This window comes from Macadamia integrifolia, unplaced genomic scaffold (assembly GCF_013358625.1).
Source record: "Macadamia integrifolia cultivar HAES 741 unplaced genomic scaffold, SCU_Mint_v3 scaffold2874, whole genome shotgun sequence".
NCBI classification, from domain to species: Eukaryota; Viridiplantae; Streptophyta; class Magnoliopsida; order Proteales; family Proteaceae; genus Macadamia; species Macadamia integrifolia.
Window position 1 is genome coordinate 1 of NW_024869020.1, and position 16,538 is coordinate 16,538.

Below are 16,538 nucleotides of genomic sequence, written 5' to 3' on the forward strand. Positions count from 1 at the left end.
TGTTAAGGTTGTGTTTGGTTGGATAGAAATCGACAGAAAAGGAGAAATAAATGAACAGAAGGAAAATGGAAAAATTCAATTACCGTTCCATACTTAAAACGCGCTTTTTACTAATTTGAATTTAAAACATGAATAATTTGGCCCGAATCGAATTAAACCGAATTATTCAATACACTTAAACAGTATTTAAAAAACAAAAAAAAACAAAAAAAAACAAAAAACAAAAAAAACAAAAAAAACAAAAAAACAAAAAAAACAAAAAAACAAAAAAACAAAAAAACAAAAAAAGTCATATATGAAACTCACGTTACCCACCACCGAAATAGTTTTTTTTTTTTTCATCTTTTTCACCCACAAATTTCCGCCTCCTTCTTTCCATCTTTTTTCTCCACCTAATTCTTCTGTAACAATCGTACGAATCTACTCTTTGTTTCATTTCTTCTCATAACTTCATCAGTTCATCCTAAGATAGGGGAGATATCAAGCCTTGATAGATAATTTGAGGTTCTGGGGGACCAGGACAGATTCATATCGCTGTATCAATCAACCTTCTTTTATATTGTTGCTTTAATTTTAAAAAATTAGTGCGTCTTAATGCAATATGGGTCTTGTGAACCCAAGCAAAATGATAGTGAAAATTTTTTGTGGTTAATTTATTTATTTGTTTTATTGTAGTTGTAATCTTGCTTTCACTCTTTTGGGGCCTAATCTATTTCATGAGTAGAAATTGGATTACAATAACCATTGCTTCCATCGCTCAATGATAATTTTTTTATAGTTTTACTTTATTGTATAAAGTAATTTGCTCTTTCTAAGTATACAAATCAAGTTAATAACTTGATAAATAAAAAATATACAATAAACTATAAAAATAATATTCGAATTTTTTGCCCGACTTTTATTTTTTTAATTGAATAATTCTCGAATCCGAATCTGACTCCGATTTTTATTTTGTCCGCTTTTTTGACCGAATCCTTAAATTAATCAATCGAATTATTCCGAATAATTCTCCGCCCGAATAATTCCCGAATCCGAATTTGCTAACTATGGGGCAACCTAGTGCAGGAGGCTCCCGATACTGTAGGGTCTAGGAGGGGCAAGTGTACACAGCCTTACCCCTTGTTTCGTAAAAGAGGTTGTTTTCAAGTTTTGAACCTGTGATCAATATGTTACAATAGTACAACTTAGTTCTTGTGCCACGGGGCCAATGAGAGGGTATGCAGGAGCATCTTCAACATACGAAGGGGGCAACGTGGTTTTTTTGTGCTCGCTTGTGTCTAGGGTTTAAGCGAGACCAGCCTGGCAATGTTCTTTTTCTCTTATTTTCATTTAATTGACAAAAATGGAGCCCACTTCTTCTTCCTCTTTTTCCACATAACGCAAAGTGATTGATGGAAGAAATTTGGGCGTTTTTTAAGTAGTAGGGGAGAAGGAGAGGTAGAAGTTTATTTATTTATTTTTTTAAGGTGGGAGGAATCGTATGTGAAAGTTGGCATAAAGAAGTTTAAGTAAATGTAGGGCAAGTATGGGAAGTGAGAAAAAATTTATAATTGATCCACCAAAATAAACAAGAAAAATCATGAAATTTAGAACAACCACTTAAAAAGTAGAATAGATATAGAAGCCAATGATACTCTCTACGATAAGCCATCAAGTTCCTTGCAACATTCAAGTTTGTTTCTGAAAACATTTCAACCATCTATTACAACAATACTTTTTGTTACAAGGAGGAAAGGAATAGAAAGATAAGAAGAGAAAAGGGGGGAGGGGGAGAGAAGAGAAGACCCTTAAGCATCCTTCAACAATGGAATAGGTTCAAACAACATTGAATTGGCTCGATGTACACTCTCATCATCTAGCTCAGCATGGCCATCTCCATATTGATACATGCATATTGACATTCTGGCATGATTTATCATGGTCATGATAAAAGGTTGAGGAAGAAGAAAACCATTAGTGTATAGATCATTATTAACTTTCTTCCATGTTTCACTAATCATATTCTTTATATGCTTACGAGCAACATCCTCAGAAGCACCAGTTTGTTGCATGTAAGATTGCATTGATTTCAGTACATCACCTCTCTCTAATTCAGCCTACATGGAGAAAAGAATAGTAACAATGAAAAGAAAGAAAACACAATTGATCTTATAATAATAAGGGGAAGAGAACTCTCTCCGTCCGCTTCCCATTCCCAGACACATGGGGAAGTGGAAGCGAGGCAGGGCTGTCTTTTCAAAGCCCCCTCCACTTCCCCATGGGAACGCGGACTAGGAGTGTTCTTTCTCCCTAATAATAAATAATAGAAGGAATGAGATGATAGTAGGTTAACATACCCTTGAAGTCCCAAAATCGTTAGCAAGTCGAACTATCATTGATGTCCAATGGAAGAGACTTGGATATTGTGATGCACAATCTAACATATCTTCTCGAAGAGTTTGTCCCAAGGAGAAAAATGCATGAGTGAATAAAAGATTGTTTCCTACGGTAGTCATTGCATTGTTGAGGTACTCTTCGAATGTTGTTTTATGATTGTTGTGATACCACTTTGCCTCTAATAAGTATGCTTTCAATTGCACTACCCACTGCAATCAAAATTTGTAATAGTAGATAAGCTATGGTTGTTGGAAAAGATTAAGAAAGGATTTTAACAGCGTTCCCATGCCCACACACAGCCCATGTTTTCCCCCCAGGGGGCACTGTGAAAAGCGTGAAACAGATAATAGTGAAAGTAAAGGTTAGTTGCGATACCGCTTTCTTTAGGAAAGGTATGTTGTCAATTCCATGTTCCTTGAGATGGAAATAACCCATTTCATTAACAGAGTTGAAAAGAGCCAAGAAACATATCTTCATGTAGTCTGGAAGTTGTTCCATTGCCTTGAGATCCCATCTAAAAGTAACATTAAATTATGGAATGAGATCACTAGCTAGTTGAGATAAAAGATAGTCTAGAAAATTATCAATTAAGATAGAATCACTAAACCTACCTCTCCACAGCATCAGTAAAAAGTTCAAGTTCTTCCACGGAACCATAGACATCATACATATCATCGATCACTGTTACTAAAATACAAACCTTAGCATTTTCTATCCTGAAATTACTAAATTGAGGCTCAGGGTTCCATCCCATTGTCCATAAATAGTTTTGGATTAGACTATCTCTAGCAAAACTCATCTCCTCTCCAAGCCCCAAAGTTTTCCACCATCTAAGAAGAACAAGAAAAACAAAAATGAATATACATAATTAGAATGGATGGTCTTGTGTGTGCAAGGATTGAGATCTCAGTTTCGGGCCGAAACCCAGAGTCGAAACATGGGTCTCAACTGGGTTTTATTTCGGCGAGGCCCAAACCTGAGACAACTTGAAGATTTCGGTCAGTTTTGACCGATATTTTTTTTTTGAACATACCTTGATAATTCAGCTACATCTTCCTGATGTATTGCTTGGACAATGTTGAAATCCAACTTAGCTAGTTCAATTAAGGCAGCAGTTGAGTTCTTCTTTTTCTCATAGATGTCAATATACCACCTAGCCTCTACCCTTGGCACCCTCCAGTGAAGGGGAATCTCCAAGGCATGATTCACTTGTTTTGCTAAGTTTGGTTCTATACTACCCTTAATCTCCTTTAGAGCTTTCACTGTGAAGTCTTTGGCCTCCTCCAAGATACTTTCTCCTTCTACAGCAAAGTGTGAAGCTTCATACAAACTTAGTATTCCCTTTGCATCATAACTAGCCTTGAAGTTTCCTGTCTCATCTTTCAAGTGATTGAACATACCTAATTCACAAGTTTACATTGATTTCTGTTAGAGAGAGAGAGAGAGAGAGAGAGAGAGAGAGATGTGTTCTATTTTACCTTGGTGCACCTTATACCCATGTTGTCTAAGGAGCCTAAATAGAAGAGCTGTAGCATGGAAACTCTCCTCTGTTCTAGTTTGCATATCTTCCATTGAAACTATGGTATCCATGGCTTTCTTGATCTCCTCTTCAAAGAGATATCCTAACCCAAGTCTTTCGATATCATCGATCAGTTCGAGCAGACTTAACTGATCCATGGTTCCATCATCAAGTCTACTCCTTACTTCATCTTTCAATTTCTTAATTTTGCTCTTGTTGGCCTCCCCCTGTAGCGTAACACACCTATGAAAGTTAGTGTTTGGGGACAAAAAGTTGAAGAAGCTGAAATTTATTGTCATCTTAGTCAAATGCTCTCACCTTGTAATCACTGTTTAAGGATTGCAGGAAATTGAAATCCCAGATAGTACGCTGGTAGTTTGCTGATCTCCTAATAGTTGTTGTTGTTGGCTCACAGGAATGAGTGTTTGCAAGGGATTTGATGTTTGATGAGATCATGCATTGATGGGTGAGAGATCTTTGTGGGAAACTTCTATAGTAAATTAAGGCTTTGGAGGAGGAGGAGGAGGAGGAGGTGGAGGAGGAGGAAGGTGTGGATAAGATGGGGAAATGAAGAGCCATTGCTGCTTTGATGCAAACCAAAGCTTAACTCCATGGTCTATATATAGTTGTGGAGGGAAACAGTTCCTTTATGGGGAAGCGTAGCCTACGCTTCTCATCTCTCAACTCTCATGTGAAATGACACCTTTTTAATTTTTTCTGTAAGAGCATATGTGAAATGACACCCAGAGAATGGTGAATGGATCAAGTTCCACGTAAGAGAATGTTCTCGTACACTCCTGATCCGTAGATATAGAATCTATTAAATGAAGAAAGAGAAAATTGATTCTATATCCACAGATCAGGACCGTTCTCGTACATTTTCGTACGTGAACCTGATTCACTCCCCAGAGAATGGGAGAGAGAGTGAGTTCAAACTCCTCTTACCCCTTGGGAGTTGGGGCCAGCCCCACAGTTTTCATGGTTCTCATAGGAGCCGGTGCTGATTTGACTCGTGTGTGTGTGGGGGTGTACAGGGGGGTTGTCAGCCAAAGGTATGGACACCCTCGATAATGAAAAAAAAAAAGTAAAGGTGTTAAATGGTGCCATTTTGAATTACTAATATAATAATTCGGTTTGATTCAATTGTTAATGTTAGAGGTAGAAATCAAACCCAAGTAAGATTCCTAAATGGTTTCATAAGGGGGTGTTTGGTTCGGTAAATCTTTGGGATGACATTCTTTAGAATGATAATTCTTAATTTTTGGACCTGTTTGATTCCACTAGATTGACCCTCATAAGTGAGCACCCTACTTCCCATGAATGACCATATTACAAAAGATGTGTCCCAAAGCTGAGTTTACCTCAACACTTAAACTCAGATTTGAGCAACCTTTTTACCACCTAATATAAAAGGAGAAAGCGGAAAGAAGTTCTCTACGGAAGCCAATATCTCAACCCGCGAGAAACATGTACTAGCCTCAAGGTAGGGGTGTCAATTCCTAAACCGAACCGGTAAAACCGACCGGACCAAACCGATAACAACACGGACCAAACTGAATCGAAGCCTTATTGGTTCGGTTTGGAGTATTGTAACCCCAAAACCAAACCAAACCGCACCAGAAACCGGATGAACCCGAAACCAAACCGAAACTGACTCAAAACCCGGACCGAAACTGAAACCAAACCAGTAAGAAACCGAAACACTCCAAAATTCATTAAAAAAATCAAAATTTGCATAGTTTTGTATACATTTGTATGGAAAGTCGAATCCAAACTGGACCAAAAACCAAACCAACTCGGTTACAAATCGATTTAAGAAACCAAAGACAAACCGAAACCAAACCGCACCGAAACTAAAACCAAACCGAAACCAGAATTTCCTTATTGGTTCGGTTTCGGTTTCAGCTTTCCCACACTGAAACCGACTCAACCCTAACCGAAAACGAGCCGGACCAACCGATTGACACCCCTACCTCAAGGCAACCAAACGATTTTTCAGAAAGAAACATAATTCAGAAGAATGTCTATCAAAAGATTGAGATTCATATCCGATATATACACCATTTGATTTATCGAACCAAACACCCTCTAAAAATGCCGCACCCAAAAAACCAACTCTTAGAATGAAACATGAGTAGTTATTTGATTTTTTTTTTTTAAAGGTAAGTTGTCATTGGGTGCTCACGTTTTATATGATTTTTTTTTTTTTTAATGATTTATATTTGTCATTCATCACTCAAATGAATCAATCCATAAAGTTTTCTTCTTATGGATGAACAAGCTCATTATGGGAAAGAAAAAGACAAGCGCATTAGGTAGAGTTACCAAAATAATCTAAAAAACAAGGACTCTGGATAGAGTTACCAAAATAAACTACTTTTTGTTTTTGGAGGTTTTCTAGATATGTCTATATTGTGGGGTTGGGATCCTCTGTTGCGCAATAGTATGTAGCGCAGATTTAGGAGCTAGGTGCATCTTTGGTTGCATATCTATGCTTTAGACTACGTGTGTGAGGACTCCTTATTCTTAAATCTGCATTGTAGAGGAGCCCGATCTCACATCATAGTGTCCATTACAATTTCCAATTATAGAATGCCAAATTTCAACCCTTTTTTCTTAGTGATTTATTTACCTTTTAGGTCAATAGAAATAATTCAAAAAAGTTATGTGCAGGTCATGGATGATATACATGTACAATCGTATGATGCACTGTTTTTATTAGGGGTGTCAATCGATCGGTTTGGTTTGGTTTAGGTTGGGTTGAATCGGTTTCGGTCTAGAAATTAAGGAGACCAAAATCAATCTGTTAAGGAACTTTGATTTTCGATTGGTTTCGATTTCGGTCTAATTTGGTTTTGGTTTATTTCGATTTTTTAGCATCCGGTTAACACTAATTTAGATCGGTTTATTATCGGACATGAACCACAATTAAATCCTACATTCATAACCTATAGTGACGAAATATTTGGCGAAAACACTTTAAATTTGTGACAAATAATGGTTTATCATTGAAAGGGAAAGATAATTAATATTGAAACCAGTGGATAATTAATCACTAAGAGGCTAACTAATATTGAAATCACAAAATGAATCCTATTATTCAATCTTGCATTTAACTATTCAACTAATTTTGTATAGTGAACAAGGAAATCAATTCAAGCATTGTTACAATTTACATATCAATTTCTTATCCATAACCTCAAATTCATTGATTTGTAACAATTCCCCTTAAAACAAAAAATAAAAGTATTCTCACTAATATTGTAAAAGATGAACAATCAATTCGCCAATTTATAATCTCATAATTATTTCCTTTTTTATCGGTTTCATTCTTTTTCGATTTTGGTTTAGTTATTAATCGGTTCGGTTTTGATCGGTTTTTAGTCGGTCCCAACATACCTTAGTCCAAAACCTAAGGGTGTCAATCGGTTTGGTTTTAGTTAAATTCCAAATGATGATAAGGTGGACCATAACCGAACCGAAAATCAACTCGGTTCCGTATTTAGATACTCAAACTGATTCAATTTGACTCAGTTCGATTTTGGTTCCAATTCGGTTCTGATATGCAATTTTAATTCGATTTTACCTCGATTTTTAATTCGGTTATGAAAACAATTCTACTTTTGAACCATGAATGTGATGGACCAAAGGCCATAATGGGCTCAAGTTATGGGCCTTATGACCATTGCTAACTCCAAAATTATCTCAGCTTGTAAATATGTGATGATAAATCGCAAAAAACACTTACAACTTAAAAAAAAAGAGCTTGCAAAAAAAAACTCTTAAATGATAAGAGCAATTCGGTTCGGTTTCGGTTAGAACAGATTGTTGTGACACCCTAAACTAAAACCGAGTCGAACATAATAGCATACTCACATATCCAAACCGAATTTGAACCGAATAATTTGGTTCGATTTTGGTCTGGTTAATTCGGATCAGTTTCTATTTCGGTGTTCGGTTTCTGTTTGAAATTGACACCCTTACCAAAAACGATCCAATAAGATGGATTGGTTTGGTTCAGTCCCAATTTTTTTGGTCGATTTCAATAGGTTTTATCGTTTCGGGCTAGGGATTGACACCCCTACTTTTTATCCCCTTTCAACGAATGTTTACATGATCATGCATAATGCACGATTATGTGCAAAAACCCCTCCTAGAAAGTAAAGTATCTATATTTTATTTTAAGATAAACTATTTCTAATCTACCCTTAGAAGCCAAAATAGTACATCCAAACGCTGATCATAAGAATATATTAAGGAAGCAATTGCCCAGAGTATGGCAATGCCCAAGATATAAAGTTTCTAATGTTTAGCATTTTGTTGGATTCGTCCAGGGATGCTTAGATTGTATCTTTTGTACTTACCAAAAAAAAAAGATTGTATCTTTTGTACTATTCTAGAGAGAGAGAGAGAAACATGCCTCTAGTGGCCAGCCTACCGTAATATGACATATCGACCAGTTTATCAGGTCCACATGATCCCTTTCGCCACTATGTATTGGAGTATTGGAAACCCTACAAGAAATGATCTTGCCTATGGTACACATTTCTTGCACTACGACCCTAGTTAATAATTCGGCCGAATAATGCGTGAATTATTCAGCCGAATCGGATTTTTTCGAATTAAATAAAAAATTCTGACCGAATCTAAATTAAAAATAAAATTCGGTAAAAAACGTGATTTTTACTAATTTGAATTTAAAACGCGAATAATTCAGCCTGAACCGAATTAAACCGAATTATTCGGTCCACTTAAACAGTATTTAAAAAAAAAAACAAAACAAAACAAAAAAACAAAAAACAAAACGTCATATCCGTTTTTTTGACCGAATCCTTAAATTAATCAATCGAATTATTCCGAATAATTCTCCGCCCGAATTCCCGAATCCGAATTTGCTAACTATGACTACGACTCATCCAGAGCAAGCGATACTTTGATTTAAGAAACATAACAGTAGCCCAACCAATAGTATGTCAATTATAGAATCATGACAACTATCGCAGATAATAATTGGATGGTCCACATAAGGCATATAATGTCATTGTTAGGGACATATAATAAGAACTAAGCATTGTTCATGATATAATGTCTCTCAAAGCTCAATTTTTTATTTTTTTTTTGCTTTTGTTTTCGTTTTTTAGTCATATCATCAGGAACAGCTCATTTTATTGCTAAATGGGCTTTGTCTTACGTTTTAAGGGCTTTTTGATCCCTTCTCGCTTTGGAGAGCTCTAGAATCTTGTATTGACATGTTCACCCATCATTGTTGGATTAAAAATTACAAAAACTAACAATTTTTAAGACATATTTGTTCCGAGAAATTCTGTATGCAACACATTTTATTGTCGGTGATTTGTTTTATGTTAATAATGACACTTTTCTACTAAAAATAATATTAAAAATAATTGTTGCATGATCCACTACTAAAAAGTACGAAAATAGAAAAGGAAATTATTTCATATGTGATAATCATGTCCCAACCATATAGAGCATATAGAGTAATACAGGCAGCCTCATTATTTTAATACTCCCTTTCATGTGCCTTTTTACAGAATCTTATGGAGATTCGACTCCTCTTGTGAGTGGTAATTGCTCAGGTCTTGTCCATGGCTACTTAAGCGATTGCCACGTGTCCAAGTGATGATCTAATGGTTTTTTGCACCTCTTTGTCCACGTCTCTATCAATGCTTTGTTCTCCGTGCCTCTCTCCAAGCATTAGACCATCGCCTAAACACGTGTTGCTTGCTTAGGTAACTATGGGCCAACTTGGGCAATCACCGCTAAGGAGAAGGGCTAGATCCATCATAGTGTTGCGCTTGGGAACAATACTCAATATAAAATAGAAAAAAAAAACCTTGCTAATCTGGTGTTTGCTGACACCTAAACACAAGCATGTTCAATCAATCAGGGGCAGAGTGATCCTTTTTCCACCGCTGTAGAATGCATAGGGGTGCATGAACAAATAGGGATATTTTTTCGACAAAAAAATAGTGTCTAAAGGATGAGGCGGGACCAGTCTCCCTAGAATTTTTCCATTACAAATAAAAAATGAAGGGTGTGAAAGTTTGTACGATCAATCCAACTCTCTCTCTCTCTTTTGAAAATTGAAACCAATAAAAAAAATGAGAGAGGATTGGGTAGCCCGCATATGCCAATAAGGTGCTAGAAGGGAGGAGTACGAGGGTAATTTCCAAAAGAAAGGGGGGAAAAAGAGTGACACAAGCCGAGTATCCCAACAATATGCCCAGCCGTTTCGTTAAAAGAATATAGGAATTGTTTCTTAAGAAGTAAATTCTACCAATTGAAAGAGAGAGTGAATTTTACGAATTTAGATTTTGTCACACTTGAACTTGTTCAGAATCTAAAACACTTCAAATGGGTTGAGTCGTACTAGATAATCATTTTCTTTAAGATTGTAGAAACCCTTATGATGCAATCGGTTTTGCTTATCAATAACCTCCAATATAAAACAACCCCAAAATATGTGAGGCAATTTACAATGACGCACCTATATTCACTAGGCCATCCAAGGATACCCAAGAGTAGTGCTTAATGCTCAACAAAAAAATGAGAAAACAAGAGAGGAGAATGCTGAAGTCATTTTTGATTGAATGAATAAGAAAGGGTTGTTTGTTCAGTTTGTGTCTATGATTCCGAATCAATAGTTTTGGGCCTTTCCCATGTATGGGTGTGTCTCTATGAAGAGACAAGCCCACATGAAAGGGGTACTATTTCTAAAAAGAAAACACCCATATGCATCATATTAACCCCTAAATCAGGCCCAAAATCAAAAGCCCTTGACTTAAAATACAAATCACAAAAACCCTAACAATCCCAAAATATGTGAGGCAATTTAGTAGTAATGTGCCCACACACTAAGGCTCTGTATTGTAATGATTCTGTTTTTTAAACTTAATTCTGGGTATGGCACACATTTTTACATTTATGTTTGTTTTTTTCTTTTTTTTTGGAGTTATTCTGCATCTTAAATACTATATAGCAACCAAAAAAGAAAAATGATTTTGTAACCTGGAAGAAACAGAAACAACTTGTTATTTCCTTCATAGTCATCACAATAAGTGGAGATCTGTAGAAAACCCCTGTACTCTGAAACTTCACTTCATCATAATCAGTTAAAGAAATATATGCCTCCTCACGGTAAAGGATAAGATCAAAACAGAAGCTTCAAATTGAAGCTTTAACCAATTGGAGGGTTTAAGCCCATTGCAAAGTGAACATGCAAGTTCAGAATTTATTTTCATAGATGGTGCATATGATCCTTTTAATTGGCAGTTCTGTTTGATCTCTATTTTGAATAAACACAGTGACGAAAAAGCATCAAGCACATGTTGGATCTGAAAGAACTATTTCAACACTAGAGGAAGAGATACAGGGGATTGGAGAAGTCATTAATCTTATCCACAATATGATATTTTTGAGAAATGGCACTGGTCAGCTTTTAGGTTATCATTTGATAATTAAGAATATTCATTTAGATTTCTTCTTTCTTCAAGTAATTTAAGCATGCTGATTTAAGTATAACAAGGAACCTGTGGTGGATTATCTTTCTACAGGTTTCTGCCGACCATATTCCAACTGTAAAAGACTGCCATGTGCATTAAAAATGCTTCCAAAAATACCATAGAAAGCATATCTTTGAAAAATCACAAAAAAATAAACCTCAAAACCCTTTTGAGCGAGCCCAGAAATCATTGAACCCCATGAAATTAAATCCTTTTCTGCAATCTTATCAATGAATTAATGCATCATCAATCTGATTAAGCTTTGTGTACGTTACTACTAGAGCAATCTATGCAATTAGATGACACCCAAATTCTGAATTCAAGGCATGGGCATGCAATTGCCTCTTGAGCTCAACATCAATAAGACCCGAGCATGCTCTTAATATGCTTCCAAAGATGAAGTGATCTGGCAGAAAACCTGATCGTCACATTTCTAAATATGTTTTCAACGCAGCCTCCTCTTCATGATTCTAAGAATAGCCAGCAATCATTGAAGTCCATGAAACCTTATTTCTTTCGGGCATTTCGTAGAACACCTTCCGAGCATCTTTTAGAGACCCACATTTCCCATACACGTTGTGGATATGATTCTGAAAAATAATGTCCAGTTGAGAACAAGAGTTCAAAAGATGATCATGAAATGTTCTACCGTAATCTAGAGATTTCAGAGTCGAACACCCAGATATCCTCGACCTCGACCTCGCTCTCGCTGGAACAACAGTAAAGTTGCAAACTGAAAAAAAAATCAGCAGAGAGAGAGAGAGCAAGGGAGAGTGAGAGAGAGAGGGACCGATTGCATCAACTCACCATCCGCAAATCGAAGACGATGAAGGAAGTGGGACTTTTTGCTCTCCTTTCCTCTCCTTCTCCTCTGGTCGTTCCAAGAGAAAAGTATGTTTAGGGTTTACAATACCCTTGAATTCAAAGGATTGTTATGTTTTGAACGTATATTTCAGTTTTACCCTTGTTCACTTTTACCCTTGTTTACTTAGGTGAGGCTCTTGATTCTGCGTCTTTTGCTTAGAATTGATTCTGAGTGTGAGAAGTTTGTTTTTCATGTTCCAAAAAAAGGACTCCAAAATCTAAAAAGCGTCCGATTCATTTAAAAAAAAAATAAGAAATTGAACTAGGTGAGGTAAATTTCTTTTAAGAAAAGCAAGAGCAAAATCGATCGATATATGTCAATCCAATCTGATCCAGATCGGTACCGTCAATGTTTGCTTCAACATCACTCTCCGAATTTTTATCTAAGCAAGAAGTGGCATGGATCATTAATATTTTCTATATAAATATACAATTAGCACAAATTTAATTCATAAAATTTACAATCCATCCACCAAAATAATCAAGAAAAATCATGAAATTTATAAGAACCACTCAAAAGAGAATGATAGATACAATATTTTTTGTTATGTGGAGGAAAAGAATAAGAAAAGACAAAAGTGGGGGGGTTTCAGAGAAGGCCTTTAAGCATCTCTCAACAATGGAATAGGTTCAAACAATAATAAATTGGCTCGATGTATGCTCTCATCATCTATAACACCATGACCATCTCCATATTGATACATGCATAGTGACATTCGGGCATGATTTACCATGGTCTCGATAAAAGGTTGGGGAAGAAGAAAATCGTTAGTGTATAAATCATTATTTATTTTCTTCCATGTTTCATCAATCATATTCCTTATATATTCACATGCCACTTCCTTGGAAGCCCCAGTTTGATACATGTAAGATTGGATTGATTTCAGTACATCTCCTCTTTCTAGTTCAGCCTGCATGGAGAAAATAACAGTGACAATGAGAAGAAAGAAGATGAAAGAATAATGAGGGAAAAATAATGCTACCCGCTTGCATGTATCTATGTCTAGACAAAGGTGGACATGAAAAAACCATGTTGCCCCCATCCCCATGCATTGAAGATGCTTCCTTGCGTTGGCGCAATGGTTGCATAAGCGAGCAACGTTTTCTTGCCCTAATAATAAATAGTGGAAGTAATGAGATGAGAGGAGGCTACCATACCATTGAAGTACTAAGATCATTAGCAAGTCGAACTATCATTGATGTCCAATAGAAGAGACTTGGATATTGTGATACACAATCTAACTCTTCCTCTCGAATAGTTTGTTGCAAGGAGAAAAATGAATGAATGAATACAACATTGTTTCCTATTGTAATCACTGCATTGTTTAGGTACTCCTTGAGCGTTGTTTTATCATTGTTGTGATACCACTTTGCCTCTATTAAGTACGCTTTACATAGCTCAATCCACTGGAATAAAAATTTGAAGTTGTAAATAAGCTATGTTCGTTTGAAAAGATTAAGAAATGATTTTAAAACAGGAAAAATGAACACTCCCTGGTCGTACGGCTCTTGTACCCAGACACAGAGGACATCAAATCCTTAAGACTTACCTCTTGTTGATGCCCATGTACACCCCCTCATTAGTTCCCATGCTAGGGCAAGGACCATGCGACCAAGGAACATTCTCTTCCCTTTTGAAAAACATAAGAGCAAAACAGTTACTAGTGAAAATGAAGGATGGGTTGTGATACCGCTTTCTTTAGGAAAGGTATGCTGTCAATTCCATGTTCCTTGAGGTGAAAATAACCCATTTCATTAACAGAGTTGAAGAGAGCCAAGAAGCATATCTTCATATAGTATGGAAGTTGTCCTATTGCCTTAATATCCCATCTAAAATTAACATTAAATTATGGAATGAGGTCACCAGCTAGTTGAGTTAAAATTTAATCTAAACAATTAAGTAGCCTCAATAATTAAGATAGAATTACTAAACAAACCTTTCCACAGCATCAGTAAAAAGCTCGAGTTCTTCCAAGGAACCGTAAACATCATATAAATCATCGATTGTTGTTATTAGCATAGTGACCTTAGCCAATTCTATCCTGAAATTACTGAATTGAGGCTCAGGTTTCCATCCCAATGTCCATAAAAAGCATTGGATTAGACTATCTCTAGCAAAACTCAACTCTTTTCCAAGGCCCAATATTTCCCACCATCTAAAAAAACACAAAAACAAAAATGAAAATACATAAATAGAAAATTCATTTGGATCTCTTGTTTCGAGGTTTTGACACTGGGTTTCAACCTTGGGCCTCGGGCAAGTCGAAACTTAGGTTTCGACCTTGGGCCTCCCTGTGAGGTTTTGACACTGGTTTCAACCTTAGGCCTCCTTGGGTTGAAACCCAAAGTCGAAACCCAAAGTTTGGGTTTCGACTTTGGGCCTCCTTGTGTTGAAACCCATAGTGGAAACTTGGGTTTCATTTTTGGCCAAGCCCAAAATCAAGACAACTCGGAAATTTCAGTCATTTTCAACCAATATTTTTTTCTTTGAATTTGGACTGCAATTTACATGGACATACCTTGATAAATCAGCTACATTTTCCTGATGTATCACTTGGACAATGTTGAAATCCAACTTAGCTAGTTCAATCAAGGCAGCAATTGAGTTCTCCTTTTTCTCATAGATGTCAATATACCACCTAGCCTCTAATCTAGGCACCCTCCAGTGAAGGGGAAGCTCCAAGGCATGATTCACTTGTTTTGCTAAGTTTTTTTCTATATTACCCTTAATAATCTCCTTTAGAGCTGTCATTGTGAAGTTTTTGGCCTCCTCCAAGATGGTTTCTCCTTCAAAAGCAAGGTGAGAAGCTTCATACAAACTTAGTATTCCCTTTGCATCCGCTAAATAAGTAGCCTTGAAATTGCCTATCTCATCTTTCAAGTGATTGAACATACCTAATCCATGAGTTTACGTTGATTTATGTTAGAGAGAGAGAGAGAGAGAGAGAGAGAGAGGGTTCTATTTTACCTTGGTTTACCTCATACCCATGTTGTCTAAGGAGCCTAAATTGAAGAGCTGTAGCATGTAAACTCTCCTTTGTCCTTGTTTTTGCCAGATCTTCCATGGAAACTATGGTGTCCAGGGCTTTCTTGATCTCCTCTTCAAAGAGGTATCCTAACCCAAGTCTCTCTATGTCATCTATCAGCTCGAGCAGATCTAACTGCCCCATGGCTCCATCATCAAGTGTACCCCTTACTTCCTCTTTCAATTTTTTGGTTTTTCTCTTGAAGGCCTCTCCCTGTGGAATAAACTTGTCACAAAGAGAGAGAGAGAGAGAGAGAGAGAGAGAGAGAGAGATGGGTTATAATGTACTCACCTTGTAATCACTGTTTAAGGATTGCACAAAATCAAAATCCCAGATGCTGCTTTGGTAGTTTGCCGATCGCCTAATATAAGTTGTTAGCTCAGTGGAATGAGTGCTTGCAAGGCACTTGATGTTAGATGAAATCATCCATTGATGGCTGAGAGGTCTACAATGGATAAACCCTTTGGAGGAAGAAGGGGTGGATAGGATGTAAAGATGAAGAGCCATCCTTGGGTGGCCTAATGAACCACCCATCGGCTTTTATGTGTGTTAATCATGTGCATCCGGATCAGGTCCACGTATGAGAACAATTTTGTACGCCTCCGATCTAGGGGATTAATGAAATCCACTTTCTTTCTCTGTATTTAATGGATTTTAATCCTTCAAACCAGGGGCATATGAGAACAATCACGAAGCTGATCTGATCTCTTAATCATGTACCATGAGCTGATATAAAAATAAATTAATCTTTTTAGTCTCTTAATCGTGTACCATGAGCTGATATAAAAATAAATTAATCTTTTTTTTTTCCAAGTAGTTTAACAATCCCTTTCATGTGCCTTTGCACAGAATCCTATAGTAGTGCTGCCCCTTTTCATGTTCTTATATTAAAAAAGTCTTATGTGAAGGGTTTGAAAACTCTTCCTCCTTCTCTCACGGGAATCTAACAAAAGAATACGGATCAGGGACTTTCACATACATTCACTTACGTGACGATTCACCACTCTCAAGAAAGAAAAGACTCATCTCTTATGAAGTAAATTCCACTGCAGAATGTAAATGCCACATTTAAAAACTTGTTCAAAACCTACAACATTTCAAATGGATTAAGTGAAGTCATGGTCACTTTCCTTGAGGCTGTAGAGATTCCCTATAGTACATCCGGGTATACTTGCGAATCAATCTCTAAGATATAAAAACCCGATATATGTGGTATAAGACTTATTTCTT

General features: G+C 36.6%; 2 protein-coding genes and 1 long non-coding RNA gene across 4 annotated transcripts; all 3 read right to left on the bottom strand.

The window, feature by feature from the left end:
• Positions 1 to 1,672: 1,672 nt before the first annotated feature.
• LOC122067368 (alpha-terpineol synthase, chloroplastic-like) lies at positions 1,673 to 4,282 on the bottom strand. The gene is made up of 7 exons (XM_042631195.1): positions 4,214 to 4,282; positions 3,855 to 4,122; positions 3,410 to 3,776; positions 2,988 to 3,206; positions 2,752 to 2,890; positions 2,337 to 2,585; positions 1,673 to 2,096 (listed from the first exon to the last, which is right to left on the bottom strand). Exons 2-7 carry the CDS (start codon positions 4,051 to 4,053, stop codon positions 1,788 to 1,790), a joined length of 1,482 nt encoding a protein of 493 aa, XP_042487129.1. The 5' UTR covers positions 4,054 to 4,122; positions 4,214 to 4,282; the 3' UTR covers positions 1,673 to 1,787.
• A 7,367-nt stretch (positions 4,283 to 11,649) lies between these two features.
• Positions 11,650 to 12,344, bottom strand: LOC122067369. The gene is made up of 2 exons (XR_006136673.1): positions 12,226 to 12,344; positions 11,650 to 12,151 (listed from the first exon to the last, which is right to left on the bottom strand). It is a non-coding gene; the product is annotated as an uncharacterized LOC122067369 (long non-coding RNA).
• A 416-nt stretch (positions 12,345 to 12,760) lies between these two features.
• On the bottom strand, positions 12,761 to 15,994 carry LOC122067371 (alpha-terpineol synthase, chloroplastic-like). 2 transcript variants are annotated; one of them, XM_042631203.1, is made up of 7 exons: positions 15,600 to 15,994; positions 15,251 to 15,521; positions 14,802 to 15,177; positions 14,220 to 14,438; positions 13,974 to 14,112; positions 13,441 to 13,689; positions 12,761 to 13,193 (listed from the first exon to the last, which is right to left on the bottom strand). In XM_042631203.1, exons 1-7 carry the CDS (start codon positions 15,840 to 15,842, stop codon positions 12,885 to 12,887), a joined length of 1,806 nt encoding a protein of 601 aa, XP_042487137.1. In that variant the 5' UTR covers positions 15,843 to 15,994; the 3' UTR covers positions 12,761 to 12,884. The 2 variants fall into 2 exon arrangements, with proteins under 2 accessions (XP_042487137.1, XP_042487138.1); XM_042631204.1 differs by lacking the exon at positions 14,220 to 14,438.
• Between the last annotated feature and the right edge of the window lie 544 nt (positions 15,995 to 16,538).

Coding starts and splice junctions, on each gene's coding strand:
- LOC122067368 (XM_042631195.1), bottom strand. CDS start 4,053: ATGGATCAGTTAAGTCTGCTCGAACTGATCGATGATATCGAAAGACTT. Junction 2,586..2,751: donor TACCTTTCCTAAAGAAAGCG/GTATCGCAACTA, acceptor TTTTGATTGCAG/TGGGTAGTGCAATTGAAAGC. Junction 2,097..2,336: donor ACGATTTTGGGACTTCAAGG/GTATGTTAACCT, acceptor TTCTCCATGTAG/GCTGAATTAGAGAGAGGTGA.
- LOC122067371 (XM_042631203.1), bottom strand. CDS start 15,842: ATGGGTGGTTCATTAGGCCACCCAAGGATGGCTCTTCATCTTTACATC. Junction 14,113..14,219: donor TTTACTGATGCTGTGGAAAG/GTTTGTTTAGTA, acceptor TGTTAATTTTAG/ATGGGATATTAAGGCAATAG. Junction 13,194..13,440: donor ATGATCTTAGTACTTCAATG/GTATGGTAGCCT, acceptor TTCTCCATGCAG/GCTGAACTAGAAAGAGGAGA.